Source organism: Tachypleus tridentatus, chromosome 10, assembly GCF_004210375.1.
Source record: "Tachypleus tridentatus isolate NWPU-2018 chromosome 10, ASM421037v1, whole genome shotgun sequence".
In the NCBI taxonomy this organism is placed as follows: Eukaryota; Metazoa; Arthropoda; class Merostomata; order Xiphosura; family Limulidae; genus Tachypleus; species Tachypleus tridentatus.
This window is the reverse complement of record NC_134834.1, coordinates 79,333,353-79,352,542: the sequence shown is the minus strand read 5'-3', so window position 1 is coordinate 79,352,542 and position 19,190 is coordinate 79,333,353. Positions and strand designations below refer to the sequence as shown.

General features: G+C 35.0%; 1 protein-coding gene across 1 annotated transcript; it reads left to right on the top strand.

Annotated features, from left to right (window-relative positions):
• The first annotated feature begins 1,893 nt into the window (after positions 1-1,893).
• On the top strand, positions 1,894-18,871 carry AstCC (Allatostatin double C). The gene is made up of 3 exons (XM_076459446.1): positions 1,894-2,193; positions 15,601-15,790; positions 18,556-18,871. Exons 1-2 carry the CDS (start codon positions 2,065-2,067, stop codon positions 15,772-15,774), a joined length of 303 nt encoding a protein of 100 aa, XP_076315561.1. The 5' UTR covers positions 1,894-2,064; the 3' UTR covers positions 15,775-15,790; positions 18,556-18,871.
• The last annotated feature ends 319 nt before the right edge of the window (positions 18,872-19,190 follow it).

Below are 19,190 nucleotides of genomic sequence, written 5' to 3'. Positions count from 1 at the left end.
ACGTCATGCGGTAAACTGTTGTTGCTCAGTGGTCACAAGAGTGTGTTTGAGTATTCATTTGTATGTGTGATGTACAACATCATTAAACGTGATTTCGTGCATATCATGGTCATATTTTCTTATTAAGCTTTCTTTATGTTCAATTGAATAAATATTTACTTCCAAAATAATCCACTGTTTCTACGTGTGCTTCTACGTCATTCATGATTCTGTTGTTTTTTTCTTAACTGAAATTACACGTTTGTCAAACATAAAAAAAAACGATTGTTAGAGTAAGAAATAAGTTACAACATTGTTAGATACTGTGTTGCGACAACAATACAGTTAGAACTTAAGCACAGTCAAGAGACATACTAATTAAACGCTGGGAATAAGATCACTGAATGTACTAGAAACAAAGCTACAATGCAACAATAACATGTTCAAAACTAATTGTTGTACTAAGATCTTCCTCACGTACAAGTAGAACCACGAAGCGTAAGGAATGTGGTATATTGACGAAACTGCCTTTGCAATAAGAAATATTTTGGTGGCACACGTAGAAAACAATACCGTTGTAACATAAGACTTTCGAATCTTGAAAAATCATACATTGGCAATCATGCTTTGGAGTTTCGTAAAGACATACTATATGCTATAAAACAACACTCACCCTGTGCTGTCAGAACCGGATAATTACTAGAAACAATTTTAGGACTTCGTAATATGATGCAAGATGGGGGAAAATAATCACAGACATAAAGAGATATTGAGCTAATACAAACAATAATTCTCTATTTTTATAAAGCGTTATTCAGTTGAGTAAACTCAATTTGTAACTATTTTACAGCCACTGTGATATTTTATTAAATATTTTTTACGTCACAGGGGATTGCACTACCTTTCATTTAATTATTGTTTAACGCATTTTCGTAGTTAAACAATATTAATTAAACGCAAATAAACACGCGATCTATATCTCCAGAATGTACATGTTGTTAGCTTAATACTTCGTTATTACAACTTCTTCAGAAGCTGTAATGGCGAAAGATTGAGCTAATTAAGTTACATTCTGGAGATCTAGGTCGTGGTTTTACTTACGTTTGTTAATATGCCTCGTATTAAACTCCAGTTTGCGTTAAATAAAGTTAAGAGTAATAATATCCAGTAAGCTTATCAGTCATATTTTTATTTTCATTAACCAATTTTGTTTAAAATATTTATTCGGCTTAACAGCCGAAAGCTTACTTGAATGATAAAGCCACGATATTTTTGTCTGAACGGTTTTAGAGTAACGTACTGCACAGGTTACGAGTCAGAAAGAATATGAATTAGAGAGCACGATTTACCGTGTGGTTTAGGTCACTTCCGTTAAACATCATGTTTGGAAAGCTGCCTTCAGGCTTTTATGTCTTTATTCGATATATCACGGTAATGAGTTGTGCAAGTCTATTTTGTGTGTTAGATATGGTATTAGGAAGTATAAAGACAACAGTGCAATAACAGGAAGTTAACGTTTCGCGACTGTTGGAGAGTGTCAACTGAAACGTGGCTTAGTCTATGTAACCCTTCTGAGCACTTTCGTATTATTCCTTCCTAAGACAAATATCTTCGAGACGAACGCTTCAAGTTACACCTCGGTGGAATACATGTATAACTGTTAAAGGGCGTCGTAGGGGCGAGATGCAGAAGAAAGAAGAAAGTGCAACATAATGGCTTAATAGTCGCGACTAGAACTTTCTCACTGCAAGGAACCATAATCGAGATCCTAACACCCAACTGATCGAATAGAATTTCACAGCAAGGAGTTTCGTGACTACGTAAGCTTCTTGATTCAATTTGTCATTTAGAACTTCCACAAACAATAGCAAATGTTTCTTTGGTCAAAACACTGGAGAAACCTCCTCCCTTACAACCTGATGATTGGTCAGCGAGGAAACGCCTGCCGCGAGCCCACGTTATTACAAGAAGACGCGGACACAAAATCATCTTGTTTGGTCGGAGTCTCTTAATCTTTATCACAAAACTGAAGTGATCTGGTATTTTTCGGTGTTCATTATTCCATTCCAAGCCTATTAGACCAAGATGATGGCATTCTCTTCAAGATTCACTATGATTATTTTCACTGCCTTGCTTACTACAAGTTTCCTTTTTGAGTTAGCACTTTCGTATCCAACCGACCAAGAACTTGACGTTGACACAACAGTATTGAAAGTAAGTTAGGATACAAAATATGATTCGTATTGTCAAACTTAACAGCCTTTTCGATAGGATAGAGTCGTTCATTCTTTTGTAATTGTTTTAAAGAAATAGATACTGATTTAGTTATTTTTTCTCAAACTACAAATATATTGATGTAAAAAAACACCAGAGAGTTTTGTAACACTTCTAGTCTTACACAGAAAAATATCTCATTTTTGTAATGTGTATTTTTTTCGTTTTGTATAATTTTTTTAAAACAACGATAATACAAGTATTTGCGATTTGATCATGATATAAGTGAAAACAAAACGTTCGTAATTTTTCACAGAAAATTATTATTTACGAATATAGCTACATGTCTGTGTTTATGAATGTGCAATTTTGTGATTATGCTTTTCGTATTAATAAACAAATATGTTTTCCTAAAAGACGTCATCTTTTTAAAAGTCTTTTTGTTGTTGTGGAGTTTAATACGTGAGTGATGTGTGCAAGATGAATGTATAATGAAGTTCATGTGTATTTAAATTATATAAGTGAAATTATCACCACACGGCAATGTGTAAATTATGTTTACACATAATATGGTTTGCTTAATAAGAAAAGTTGATCCTATCTGTAAGTTACTAGATTAAAAATAACCTAAATTAATACAATTTCATGTTTCGAGAGACAAAAACTGATTTAGATACATAATTAAAAGTAAAGTATATTATCTGGAGGAAACTAGAAGAAAATCAGATTAAAGCAAGCTAAACAGCCAAACCAAACTAGAATTTTGTCTTAAAATATTATTTTGAGTTGTTTTTTTTAATCAACTAAAGTAGCAGATATCGGTGTGCCTTTAAAAGCTTTTTTCCTAATGTCATGTCTGTTATTATTCATCTAATTAACTAAATGACACACAGCACATGGTCTATAGTACTGTTCGTGGATCGTGATAATGTTGGTTTTATTGAACAGTGAGAGAACAGATATAGTAATTGTTAGGTTATATAATAATAAATAAATGGCAATAAAATACTGTTAAATTATTTTCATTTCCCGAGAATGATACGTATAATCCAGGTTATTTTAAGAATGATACCCATAATCCAGGTTATTTTAAGAACGATACCCATCATCCAGGTTATTTTAAGAATGATACCCATAATCCAGGTTATTTTAAGAATGATAGCCATCATCCAGGTTATTTTAAGTTATTCTCAGTTTCTAACACTTAAATAATTTTATTATCTGCAGTGTTATTATCAAATTTTAACATAAAATAAACATGCATATATAAATACCTTTAAAATTCTTAGAGTTCAAATCTGTTATACAAATAGTTCCATTGAATACTTAAATTATTTCGAATGTTAAGTAATGAAAAAGTAGGTGCGCGAACCGTGAAGAAGCAAAACGTGAAATATTCTTTTTATGCAAGTAATGTATAAAGACAAACTCCAAAAATGTGTTCCATATTTCTTATACTATAACAATTACATTTAATTTGAATGCAACTAATAGCCCTTTATTTTTATATTGAGGAAGCTGGCTCTTCGCGTTTCGCTTATATTTCGTATATCTCATTCATTCGTAACAGTGCATGAAAGTACCTACAGAATTGGGTTTAAGATAGATTCGCATTCGTAAGGACTCTTTAGGGTACGCATTTAAAAATACAAATTGCCTTTCAGAATGTATTGTGACATAGAGGAGAGTAGTGTAATAAGCGATTCAAAAATAAGAAACATGCAACAAATGTTTTTTCGCGCAAAGCTATACAAAACCTATCTGCGCATAGCATCCACAGGAGACCCACCACGAAATTTTCTCTTAGGCTTCTTTTATATGACCTAATAATGACATTTCACTGTCTCTCTTGTAGTGAACGTATGACATCAAGTTATGTAGCGCAATTTTGTGGCAAATAGACGCGAATTGTTAGCTATCGGATTTACATTTCTTACGATTTATTATTCAACAGTACTTTTTACGTGTTTACAAGTTGTACGTAGTCATATTGGATAGAGTTTTAGATATATGTGATTACGTATATAATAACTAAAGATAAAATTGACAAAAATTTGAAGGGAGATGGTTGTGTTTTTTCGAATTTTTCCTTTCAGTTTTACATTAAAAGTTATTTCTACAAGAAAACAGACTTTTATTAACAGCTTCAGAACATATATCCTACACCAGTCAGTAACGATCCTATTATATTTATCTCCAGTTTATATCAAATGAATGTGTTCGAGTTCCAGAAGTAACTTATTCTGAAGAGAATTCTTCAAACTGAACTCAAACTGATAATTGTCTGATTCATTAATTTTAGTCATTAACAATCAAATAGTTTTAATTAACCAATAGAAAACAAAAAAGACGTGTAAATAAAAAACGATGTAAATTCTATTATTAGGATTTGTCTTTTAAGCTTAACTGAATGTTTGTGTTCTAATTATTTTTTAATGATAATATAAGACTGTTGGACGTTCTGAAACGTTTGTTTGAATTTCGTGCAAAGCTACTCAAGGGCTATCTGCGCTAGCCGACCCTAATTTAGCAGTGTAAGACTAGAGGGAAGGCAGCTCGTCATCACCACCCACCGCCAACTAACGAATAGTGGGAATGAACGTAACATTACAACGCCCCCACGGGTAAAAGGGCGAGCATGTATGGAGTTATGGGGATTTGAACCCGCGATCCTCGGATTACGAGTCGAACGCCTTAACTCACCTGGCCATGCGGGGAGATGTTCTGAAACGTAAGTTGAAATAAAGAAAAGTACTTCGAGCACATAACTAATTAATTATGAAAATGACAATGGTATATAATTACATAGCAGAAAGCCAACTTGTTGTAACACTCATGGGAGAAATTATTTTAAGTCATTTCCGGAAATTCCTATAAAAAAAAACCTTAAACAACTGGAGAAAGCCAAGTAGCAATTTGAGCATGTCTTGTGACCAACTGAGGTCGCTTTCGTCGTGCTGTGATGAAAGTGTATTGTCCTGTCACACACAGGGTGCGCTGCTACTGGTAGCCTGAAAAACAGCTGGGTGTCTATGGCGAGGGCGGTTAATAAATGCAAATACCAAGAACGAACGTTGAACTTGATGATTTTTGCACAAACATCTAACTCTTAATGTGCAACTGACAGCGGGTTGTCGTTATGCGTCAACACTGTTCTTCGTCTGTAAAGTTGTCGATTGACGAAGGAATAACCTGTACTCTGAGCATATGAACACGATTTTGCATTTAACGACTTTTATACATTTACTCAGTAAATTAAAATTCTTTTAACCACTGTTAAAACTACTGGTTCCTTTCGCCTTTAAGGGGATTGTGTGACTTTTTCTGTATTACATAACTATTTTTGTCGAGCTGCATTAGTCCCATACAGTAGAAATCAGTGATTTAATATTACAATAATGAGATTTTATACTTTGTGCCACAATTTTATAACTTCATCAGAATCGAATAAAGTTTCATAGATTTATCATAATCAAATAAATATTATTATGAATTCCTCTAATCTTCTGGTTTACATTAGCACAGCACATGTATTTCCTAATAGGCCAGGTGGATATGGCACTCGACTCGTAATCCAAGGGTCGCGGGTTCGAATTTGCACAAAACATGCTCACCCTTTCGGCCCGTGGAGGCGTGATAATGTGACGGTCAATCCCACTATTCTTTGGCAAAAGAGTAGCCCAAGAGTTGGCGGTGGGTGGTGATGATTTGTTGCCTTCCCTCTAGTCTTACACTGCTAAATTAGGGAAAGCTAGCGCAGATAGCTCTCGAGTAGCTTTGCACGAAATTGAAAAACCAAATATAAAAGGTGATACTCTTTAAATGTGAACTTTCGTTAATAAATAAAATCCAATTTTTATTTCAAAATATCAACAAAGAAACGACCATGCAGTATTTAAGTATTATGCTTAAATGATTTTTCTATACTTTGCACATACTTTTTTTCTAGGGATGCAAGTTCCGAGTGCCTTACAAATCGATCACTAAACTAAAACAACACAACGTCCCACCTCAAGATATTTCTTGATAAAAGAATAGTAAATGGATTATTTGCGCAAAGCTGCACAAATGAGACATAGCTAGCTCTAAATTTGGACTGATAGACTAGAGCGGAGATATTTGGTCAACAGCACTGCCAGGTCTTGGCATGACCAGGTGGTCAAGGCACTCGACTCGTAATCCAAGGGTCGCGGGTTCGAATCCCCATCACACCAAACATGCTCGCCCTTTCAGCTGTAAGTGCGTTACAAAATGATGGTCAATCCAACTATTCGTTAGTAAAAAAGTAGCCCAAGATTTGGCGGTGGGTGACGATGACTAGCTACCTTCCCTCTAGACTTACACTGCTAAATTAGGGACGGCTAGCGCAGATAGCCCTCGTGTAGCTTTGCGCGAAATTCAAAACAAACCAAACCAAAACAGCACTCATTGCTAACGTTTGGAATATCTTATCTAATGAAATATTGAAAATCAGTCGTAAGTTTCATAACGTACCTCGGGCTAAAGTGCAGAGTGCGGTATTGCGATAACGAGCTGCGAACCATAAACGCTCATTTTCATATAAGCTAAGCCTTAACTATTAATATACACCATCAATTTCAATGAAAATAATTTCTATGATATTTGGACGAAAAAAATAAAATCAAAGTTCTCTCCTTTTGGACCAGTAACGATAATAAACTAATCAACTACACAATTCAAAGAGACACGTGTGTACGTGCGTGGGAGGCTCTTTTAAACTTCATTAAACACCATCAGAAATAAAATTAAAAGTAATAAGTTACGGGCAGCGTAAAACATACGTGTAAAGAAGTGATAGGTATAGATAACATAATGACTCGCAAGGTTATTTGTGGAATGAAGCTGTCATCATTCAGAGGTCCATCTCAGACAGCAGAGTTTTTGTGTGTGAATTTCTTCACACTGTATATAGACAATTACAGTGGCGGTATTATCGCTCTGTTGAATTTTAATACTTGCTCCTGACAACTAGGTTTTGTTTATTTATTTGTTTTAAATTTCGCGCCAAACTACGCAAGCTCCTTCTGCGTTAGCCGTCCCTAATTCAGTAGTGTAAGACTAGAGGGAAGGCAGCTAGTCATCACCACCCACCGCCAACTGTTGGGCTACTCTTTTACCAACAAATAGTGGGATTAACCGTCACATTATAACACCACCACGGTGAAAGGGCAAGCATGTTTAGTACGATGGGGATTTGAACCAGCGACCCTCAGATTAGGAGTCGAGCGCTTTAACCACCTGACTACGTTCGAGATCTGATGTTCTTGCCAGATAAGAAGATAATTTGGTCATTTTTGGTCAGCTAATTTGGATTAAATTGTCTCTTAGACTAAAGTTGTTTGAAGGGTTTCTCGTGCCGTATAACACATTTAACTTCGTTGTCATCAGATTCGTTCAGAACTTTATTTACGTAACTTGATACGTGAGTAGTCTAAACAGGTCACTTAGGCCCGGCATGGCCAGGTGGGTTAAGACGTTCGACTCGTAATCCGAGGGTCGCGGGTTCGAATCCCCGTTGCACCAATCATGCTCGCCCTTTCAGCCGTGAGAGCGTTATAATGTGACAGTCAATCCCATTATTCGTTGGTAAAAGAGTAACCCAAGAGTTGGCGGTGGGTGGTGATGACTAGCTGCCTTTCCTCTAGTCTTATACTGCTAAATTAGGGACGTCTAGCGCAGATAGCTTTCCAGTAGCTTTGCGCGAAATTCAAAAAAACAAACAAACAAACTCTCCTAGTAATAACAAAATTCGTTTACATAAGGTGTTCACTTATAGTATAGCGTATTTACTATATGAAATACAATATACCAAAACGACTATCTTCCTTTAAATTCACCTATGTGCTTTGAAAATTTAAACATTATTCATCTTTGATTATCTGTTGTTGTTTGTATTTTATTTAACAAACTGTCTTATTAGGCAGTGAATTTGTAACGCTTTTGATAAAGCGTTAAAGTTCAATTCGTAACTCTGATCTGTGAGGTGAGAATAGACTCTGTAATAATATTTACCAATACCTATTTACTCGTCTCCTATTGTTACTTAATTGGCGCGTATGGAGAAATTTGTTCAATTATTTGAAACAAAATATCTCATTTCTTTCTATACGTCTACGAATTAAGAAAATAAATATGAACATTGCTTTAATAATAAATTAAAGTGGTTTTTAATTTTAGTTTGATCATATATGTAATTTTGTTCTTTTGTATTAACACGTTTCCAATGCATAACCCCCCTCCAGATGGCTCAGCGATAAGTTTGAATATTGAAACACTGGGTTTGATCCTTGTAGTAGATAGTCCGTTGTGAAGATTTGCGCTGAAACTTATTAATTTTAAAATATAATGAGTGAGAACAAAAACAATATGCAATAATATTTCAACCACACTATACCTGCCCATGCTACGACACCTTTTGTCCTACACCAGCGCCATTCTAGCCTACATGAAAACGACAGCACAGTAATGCTTTAGGCCAGTGGTCAGCAACCGCGTACCGCACAGGGACCAGAAACCACGTCTGTGAGCGGATGGAGCGCCACATTAAGTTACAAACTTGAATTATTTTTTTACAGCCACCACGGGCTGGGTGGATGTGATATTTCCTTTGGGGACTGAGAGCTGGATGATTTCGGCTGGTGGGTCGTACGCTGTCGACCCCTGCTTCAGGCGCTATTTATGTCATTATTTGTGTGAACAAAAACTGCTGTGGTAAAAGTTACTTCAAGTAAACGAAATGTAATTATAATATGTTTTGCTTAAGTAACTAAAGTATAACACGTGATTATTTGTAACCAATCAGATCATTCTGTATTTCTTGTTCGGCCTTCCTGAAAGAGCTTATCTAGATTAATATGTTTTAGACAGTAATTTAGCAATTTAGAAAAAATAAAAATGTTGCATTCAACTGAACGAGCCAACTCGTTTCGAACTACAAAACTGTCAGACTCTTACATAGTTTATGGTGAATTATATTATTAAGCAAAATTGATTATTATTCCACAGCTGTCCGTGTTGAACTTTTAAGACTTTTTTTCCATAGAAACGTTATAAAAAAGCAAAAGGTGCTAAATTACTAAATATTAAAATCACCGCCTTACTTTACTAGCGTAGAAAACATTTTCACAAAATTCAACAAAAAAAATTCCAATGTTTTTAATCCTTATACACTTTATACGAAAAGCAACACACCCTGCCGAATTTAATTTGCATTTAGATAACCATTTAAAAATGGATTGTCGGTCTATTTTGCATGCCATAATGCATTTTTCTTTGTCCAAGCGAGCTTGCTGTGAAATTTATAATTAGATTGAAATGGTTCCTCGTGCTTGTTTCACGCTCTGAGCTCACACTAAACGAATGATTAAATATCCATAAAAGTAATCCTTGTATGTTTCAGAATTTATTACTAGTGATTTAAGATCACTTTTGATAGGATTTTTGTGGTATGCAATATCGGGATTGCTCCTTTTCACCCTGTAATTCACTCTATCTAAATAAGAGATTTTCCAGTACTTTGTAATCTATCCAAATTTGTAAAGAGCCACAGAGAAGAATGTCAAACACATAATATAATCACTGCTTAGAAAATAACGATTTCCACACTGGTGAATAAAACTGGAAAAAAAAAGTGCTGTAGTGATGCAAATAAACAGTTTAATTTAAATGTTAGTAAAACAGTATAAACTGGAGAAGGTGTTGCTGCTATCAGTAGCACAAATAAACATTTAATGGATATAATTTAAGCAGCATGAACTGTAAATGCAATGTTCCTATCACAATTAATGGAAAGAAACATTTGATAACTGTTCTAGTGAAAACGATAGTCATATTAACATCAGCGTGTCGTATGTTTTCCTTTTAAAAATACAATAGGGTTGTAAGTGGCAGATCGTTCGCCATTGATTGGAATAATACAGTTTTATTTCTAAGACAATTTTAATCAAAGCATTTACCAAAAACAAACACAGATAGTATATACGTACGTAAAAGGTCTAAACAACGCTAAACCTTTCATTTTGGATGATATATTTTAAAATATCTGTCTGTTTTTCTTGGAGCAAATCCACATTAGGTTTTCTGCTGAATCAATCGAGGGAAATCGAACCCTCTGATTTTAGTGTTGTAAATCCGTAGACTTACCGTTGTACCAGCAGGGGACGTAAAATATCTCTCAAGATATTTCTTAAGTATTTAAATAGTAAAAATTTAAATACAAAACAACGTTAAACACGAAGAGAAATTTATATTCTATGATACTGTGGTTCGAAATAATTATAAATAGTTAATAAGGTGTCCTCTGTCTTCCGTTGGCTCAGTGGTAAGTCTGACAACTTATAGTATTGAAAACCGGAGTTCATGGGCAAGACAGCAGTTGACTCTTTTGTAGTTTTTGTGTTTAATAACAAAAATTAATAAATATAATTGTCTATAATAAATCTACTTTTATAAATAAATGTCCACATTTTAAAAGTTTTTCAGACCACTCCCAATAGACTCAGTTTTTTAGAATTACGACGTTAAAAATCGGTTTCGATACCAGTAGATAGAGCGTTTATGGCTCAATCAAATCTTCTTATAAATACAGATTATTTGTTTCACAATAGCACACTAGTAAATTTTAAGGCTTATAACACTAAAAACTGGGTTCTGATACCAGTGATGAATGCACATAGATAGTCCATTGTGTAGTTTTGCTTTAACTATAAAAAACTTTTTTCAGACTTGAAAAAAAAAAGTTAGAGGTTAGAATATAAAGGAATTTTCCGAATCTTATAAAACGTTTTTTTTTTATCAGAAATAAATACAATACATCAAATCGTTTATTTTTAGGTATTAAACTTCGGATATTTTAGATTAAAACGCAAGTGTTACGTCTGTAAACTCAAATCTACTATAGAACATTCAAATAGAATATTGATAATATCAGTATGTTGTTTAATAGTATAAATTCAACGTATTATAATGCAGATTTGTTAAACAACAATTTAAAGTCCACCAGTGCGGTATATCTATCTACTTACAACGCTAAATCTGACGTTCGATTCTTCGCGATGGACACAAGAGATAGTTTAATGTGTCTTTTCTTTAAAATAAATGAACAAATAAGATAATATTATATTTATTTCTGTATGTTATAATATTCATGTATTCATATGAAAACATGAGACTGTTGTGTGAAAATATAATTAAAATATACACCAAATGTACATGGATTGTAACGAATGTTTCCCTTGTACCTCGATTAAAATAATAATCTTTTGTCAACATTGTCGGTTTTATTAGATTTAAAGTTTTTATTCTTCTGCAGTTTTTAAACAAAATATAATTTGTTCGTTTATTGTTGAGAAGTACAAACTTACACAGCGGGCTATTTAATATTTGCCCAACGACGGTATCGAAGGAGGAAGAATAATTACGTTTTTATTTCAATTTCATTACAGTATTTTTAAAAACACGTTTAACTCGAAAGCTGAATATGGCATAGAGGTTAGCATATCCAAACCGTAAATCCGAGGGTTCATGGTTCACGTTATAAATATGCTCTACAGTCTGGGACCTTCGGTACGATATATTCGCTGTATGAATGAGAATTATATCCCGCTATTAATCGAATTAAAGTTTTGTTTGTTTATTCTTGAATTATGCACAAAACTACAAGAGGTCTATCTACGCTGGCCGAATCTCGATTTAGCAGTATAAGACCAGATGGAAGGCAGTTAGTCATCACAACCCACTGCCAACTCTTGGACTACTCTTTTACTAACGGATAGTGGGATTGACCATACGTTATAATGTCCCCACGGCTGAAATGGTGAGCATGTTTGGTGTCATGGGTAATCGAACCCACAACCTTCAGATTGCGAGTCGAGTGCCCTAACCATCCGTCCATGCCAGGCCCTCGAACAAGAGTAACAGAAGTATTGGAAATAGGTGTTAATAACTAGCTGCCCCCCCAGTTCAAAATTACTTTAGCGCAAAAATTCTAAAACTATTTCTCAATAATTTCGATTCAATATCGTGTTATTCACATAAAATATTGTTGTTTAAATAATTACTATACTCTTCAAAAAAAGAAACGCAAAGGCAAAATATGAGACAAATTGTTAACAAGTTTATTCCGGGTAGTTCTGTATGACATGTGTGAAACTTTGCATATTCACTGCTGAACATCCAAAGTCTGCAAAGGCGAAGTCCACGCTCACTAGGTGAAGTTTAACGTCACTCAACGTCAATAACGAGTATGCTCCCCGTGAGCATCAATAACTGCTTGGTATCTCCTGCCCATGGAAGCGATGAGATGACGAATCACATCCTGTGGAATGGCTGTCCACTCAGCCTGCAAAGCTGCTGGAAGCCGAGGTAGAGTCTGCGGTTGAGGTTGTCGCCGTCGCAGACGTCGGTCCAACTCGTCCCAAAGATGTTTGATGGGGTTTAAATCTGGTGATCTGGAGGGCAATGGAAGAACGATGATGTTGTGGTGTCTCAAGAAGACAGTGGTGAGTTGGGCTGTGTGAGGACGGGCGTTGTCATGTTGAAAACCGTCGTTGACGTTAACCATGATGGGTTGCACATGGAGCCAAAGAATCTCGTCGACGTATCGTTGAGCCGTAAGATTCCCTCGAATGTGTAAAAGGTCTGTTCTGGCATTGTGGGCGATGGCAGCCCACATCATGACGCTGCCACCACCAAATCTGTCAACATCCTGCACACAGTTTGCTGCAAAACGTTCACCTCGGCGACGGTAAACGCGGGTTCTTCCATCCTGCCTACGAAGCATAAAACGTGATTCATCGCTGAACCAAACATGCCTCCATCGTCGATGAGGCCATACCCGATGTGCCCGAGTCCACTGCAGCCGTGCTTGACGATGTTGCTGGGTGAGGATGACGCCTCTGACTGGACGTCGAGGTCGGATTCCTGCATCTCGTAGACGGTTGCGTACGGTCTGATCGGAAATCCTACGCAGCCCTGGTATGGTTGAGGCAGTAGACGTTGCAGTGGTGGTTCTATCCCGAAGGTGACGTAACCGGATGTTGCTATCTTGTGCGGGCGTGGTCACACGAGGTCTGCCAGATCGTGGACGGTCACAAGTTGATTCATGTTGTTGGTGACGATTCCATAGTCCTTGTGATGGTGCTTGGGTGGACATTCACAGCTCTGGCAACATCTGATCGAGATTCGCTTGCTTCCAAGCGACCAATGGCGTTGTTGCGTTGTGCTTCAGACAGTCTTGGCGTAACTGTATTGCGTGTCGGTGGCTTAACGCTGAGCTATGGAAACCGAAAACCCGTCACTTTTATAAGGATTTTGCACATGTTGCACTTGCAGAACATGCAGATCTCTCAAACAAATTTATTGGACACGCATGCGTTTTGGCGAAAAATCCGATGTTTTCCTCCGTTTTCAAAGTGTACAACTTTTATTGTCATTTTGGTCTGACAATCAGTGCCTTAACACGTGTAACATCACATACTCTGAGCTTGTAACGTTATTATACATATTTCTCTTTAAAATAACAAAAATATCCCTTTTGCGTTTCTTGTTTTGAAGAGTATACATTCCAAAATATTGCTTATCAAACAATAAGAGGTATTGTTCGATTCGTTAATTGCATACATGTATTTAGTTTCTGTCGTCAATGTACCGTACGGCTATTAGATTTATATAAGCTTTCACAAAACAGCAACATCAGAAGCCTAGACAAGTTATCATATGAAGAAAATAATCGAATAACGTAAATTGTTTTTGTGTCTGTTTCCACCATTGCAAGTTCTTTTATATGATAGATCTTGCCTTAAGATTCTTAATCTCATCTTATAACTTTATCCTTTCGTAAAGTTCAATCACTTGTTATCTTTTTCTTTTCTTTTTTTTCTGCTGGATCGGTGCTTTTACAGCATCAGAAAGCTAATATTCCTGTCTCTACTGGCTTGGCTACTTCTAAACGACCTTTTAGTTGGTAAAATGTCACACTCAACAAAATCACTTTGTTAAATCCATCAGGGTATCAACAATTTCGCTTGAAAAAAATGTTTTTCTTCTCGCACGTTTTTTTTTAAATTTACAATTCTCTTTATGTCTTGTTAATATTTACTCCTTGGAATATTTAACTTTAACGGTTCCTTATTCAACACATGAGCTACAGTGCCTGATAAATCAACCCTACACCGCAACTTTAACCACGAAGCGAAATTGACTCTCATGACTATATAATATCACAGCAGAAAGTTTGCACTATACGTTACAAGTTAATCATAACAATGAAATAATTTTTGAAACACTGGCGTCGTACTTTGTTTGTCTTATGAACAGATTTACATGGAGAATATTCGTTTCTGTTTTTAAGATTCAGATCTAACGTTCACACACTTAAAAACTGATATAGCAACGCAATATACATAATCCTCGATAATGTCATGGATAAAGATGTCGTTGTTGTGAAAAACCAATGTTATTTTTTATTTTTAGTGATTGATTTTGTGGAATATTTCCTATGATTGGGGGTCAGTAGGGTTTCTTTTGAAATTTGCGCAAAGCTACACGAGGGCTACCGAATTTAGCAGTGTAAGACTAGAGGGAAGGCAGATAGTCATCACCACCCACCGCCGACTATTGAGCTACTCTTTTACAAACGAATAGTGGGATTGACCGTCACATTATAACGGCCCCACAGCTGAAAGGGCGAGCATGTTTGGTGTGACAGGAACATGAACCCGCGACCCTCGGATTACGAGTCCAGTGCCGTAACCACATGGCCATGCCGGGCCCGAATTATGAATTCAGTTGTAAACTATTTTAGAAAAAAATTGATGTATTAACCCCAAACTGCTCTAGGGTTGCAACTTGTTAACCCTAAAAAACGATAATTTAACTCACTGTAGTTTAAAAATTAAATTCAGTTTCCTACAAGTTGTTGGAGTAAATAATCTAACTAATGTGTATTGTTTGTTCCTGTTTGAAATTCACAAACAACAGAAGGAATTGGAAATCTAATCATATGTAAACACTCACTGATATTTAGAAAATTAAACAAAGAAAAATTTTTTCTTCTCACAGAAAGTTATGCCTTCTAGATATACTATGGTTCTTAATCTCTTGTGTAACCTTTGCCCCAATCTGGAAGTGAACACGAACTTATTAGAAGTAATCCAACATCTATAATTTCAGATTACTGAACACATTTCTTTTGCCCCTTTTTATTCTAGAAAAAAGCCACATGTTATTATCTTCTATATCCAGCACTGGAACTCAAACCCCGGATAGTAGCGTAGTAAATCAGTAGACATACTGATGTCCCCAGATGTCCCTCGGGAGATGTTTGTGCTAATAGAAACTCTATATTTTTGAAATTATAATGCATTTATTTATTTTTTAATACCAAAGGACTCGCTTCCCAAGCGATCAACTATGTTACTGAACAAACTGATGAACGCCCTCCAAAACGCCCTGCAAGAAGACGATATAGTCAGTCATCAGATGGAGCTTCAGAGACGTGGGGATGGACGTAAATTTTGGAGGTGTTACTTTAACGCTGTCTCTTGTTTCCGGCGAAAGTAATTTCTCATTGTTTAATGTAAGTACCTTACAGATTAGTTTAATATGTATATATATACATAATTATCACTTTTCGCTGTCACTACCTGGATAGATGAATATGTTTGAAGTTGGTTCTATATTGAAGCTGCTATAGATTTGTTATATAATACAATTTACACCTTAACCTTTTTTTTACCTGTAAGTCTCACACCATAAACAAAAGCTAAGATTGTTAATTTTTCATTGAGAGTTAAGTACTTCATATTAAGACGAAGATAAACGTGCACATAACCGAGTCAACTAAAAATTATTACCAACATAAATCACAGTGGAATGACTTGTATCAGAACTGTATGTTGATATTGTTTGGAATTTTACAGATAATGGAAAACTACAGATAAGTAATTGTTCTGGGGAATGTGTAACAGCTCTTTTGGACGTAAAATATTCATAAGCTTAGACCATAAGGATGTTTTAAGATCAGTAGCTTAGGATTTCTTAAGTACATTTTAAAACTATAAAATATGAAACATCATGGGTGACAGGACCATCTAGAAAGAGAATTGCAACAAGTCGTACTCCAGCCATAATAAGCAATATGTGGCATTTTGTAACAGATAAGAATTCAAAAACGCACAGGTCAATGACGAAAGCTGTCTACGTGTCACAGACAAAAATACGTAAGGTAATCAAGAAGGTTACACATTCGGAAAAGCGACAAGTTACGTGTAGACAAGCAGCTTCCGCCACATGTCCCATCAATTACATATATATCTCAAGCAACTGGAGAATGAAGCATATATTTATACTATTTTACATGAAGAAATACCGATAAAGTCATAAATGTAACCCCTGTGAACTTCTATGCGATCAAATCATTGAAACAGGCTCTATGAAATCGTTATTCTCGCACACTAAATGGATTATGGAAAGTAGGCAGGGAAAGGTTATTTCTTACAGACATTACAGTCTTACGACAGGACCTTCTGCATTGGAAACTATGTTCCGGAGAGTAATTGTCAAAATGTACAGTTGTCAGATATAGTATGAATGGCCGTGGAAACATGGACTGTAATGACTTGGTAAATCTCCAAAACCGTTTTAATAATAACCCACTAAACCACTTTACACCTAAAACTGAAAGTTAAAATCCCAAAGCAAATTTAACAACGTTTACTACTTTTCCCACTCTCATTCAGTTTTGTATTTTTATTTATATCAAATAATGTTGAAGAAAAGAAAGTTAAATTTTTAAACATATTTTATGACTTAATATTTTTCCTTAGTTTTTCTTCCATTTGTCACATATAATTGTACTGTTTAGAATAGTAATAATTTATCCGCAAGATATGGCAATAAGTGCTGTTCACTAGTCGCCAAATTAGTACGGTTAGCTCTGTCTGTTTGTTGAATTTCGCGCAAAGCTACAAGAGTAATATCTGCGCTAGTCGTCCTTAATTTAGCAGCGTAAGACTAGATGAAAGGCAGCTACTCATTACCACCCACCGCCAACTCTTGGGCTACTATTTTACCAACAAATAGTGGGATTCATCGACCATTATAACGCCCACACGGCTGAAAGGGTGAACATGTTTAGAGTTACGGGTAATCAAACCCACGACCCACAGAATTACAAGTCGATCGCCCTAACCACCTAGTGATAGAAAGAGGTCGACGAAACCTGACCCTCCCGGGTATACAAATCCAAATACCCAAATAACCATAAGAGAGAGAGACCACCTAGTTAGCGCTGACAACGTTTCAGTAGCCTTGCGCAAAATTCAACAGAAAACTTAAAATAAATCAGTAAATTTAATACATTTATTCTCGTTAACACCTTACTTTATACATCACGCACCCCAGAGGTAAGTCTGCGGACTTACAACGCTAACAACCGGGTTTCGATACCTGTGGTGGGCAGAGCACAGATAGCCCATTGTGTAGCTTTGTGTTTAATTCAAAACAACAACAACAATTATACATCATAAAAATTCTGTCACATATTATTACCTAATGAATCGTCATGGCTCTAGGCAAACAGAAAAAAAAAAAATGTCTTCTATTATAAAATAACATAAAACTCATCTCTATTCATGTTCCCTGTTGGTTAAGTAGTAAGTTAATAGGCTTACAAAACCAAAATTCAATGTTCAGTTTCCCGCGGTACGCACGACAGATACTTCAATATAGCTTTAAATATGTAAACAGAGAAAACTATAACATTCCATTGCTACCAAACATTTTAATTAATCAAAAATTGCTATTTTGTTCTACTCAATAATTACTTAAACGTAATTTTTCATGAAAAATCTAATTTTATTCTTCATTATTTGCTTAGAAATAATAGCTTGATTTAACAAGAAATTTGGTGTAGCGTATTCAATGTTGTATTTACACGTAGCGTTCAATTTCTTAATTTATTTTCATTTATAAACCGATTCATTTGTTTAAAATATTATATACCATTTAAAAAATGTACAGTGAATAAAACACGAACTAATTTCCTCATGAAAATAAAAGATCATTCATATATTTTTATTTAAACAGAGTATCAAGAGAAATAAATATCGTTTCTTATAACTGTAGAAGTTTAAGTATCTTGTATAAAAATATTATAATTTATTTTGTAGGTTTATGATAAAATAAAAAAAAGAATTCAAGAAGTGAGGTCTACCACAAATATGTTAACCATTATAAAGAGAGTTAAGTTTTCCAATCACAATAGGCTAGTTATCTAAACTCAGGCATTCACTTATTAGATAAAATATTAACTATTAAATGTCTTATTTTCTCTATTTCTAGATAAATCTACCATTGAAGAGGATAAAAAATGTAGTCAGTTCGACGTGTACGTGAAGTCTTCTCTGTGATAAATCTTATCTTCGCCTGTTAAAGAAACAATAATAAAACTGTAATAATCAATATCAAATAGCCAATTTTCGTTTTCTTCCTTAACAGGATTTTGTTTACACCTAAGATTCTGCTTCTTTCCTGTTTATTTCCAGCAATTCAATGTTTGTGAGTTAATAGTAGATTTCAGCTTGTTTCACTCTTTGTTTCTATGCCCGTTTCAGTGATTTCTGGATTTTTAGAAGTTGCTAATACCATAAAATGGCAAAGTTCCAAAATTAAATGGAGTTTGATTCGTTTTCTTGGATTTTCACGCTCACACACTAGCTTTTTAAAATCAAACTATTATATTCTTTTTAGATTCTGGATTGTTTTTTGTTATTTAAATTTATACCTACGTAAATACGTAAATGCTGCAATCCAAACTTTTTTAAAAAAGTAAACATTATCCTGAAACCTGAATATAAGTGTTGATAGCATTCTCATTAAAAAATATATCTGCTTGAGGTTTATAATCAGTTTTTTAATTGATTAATAATCTATTAGTTTTTTGTCAAATCAATTGAATGTGTTTTTAAAAGATAACT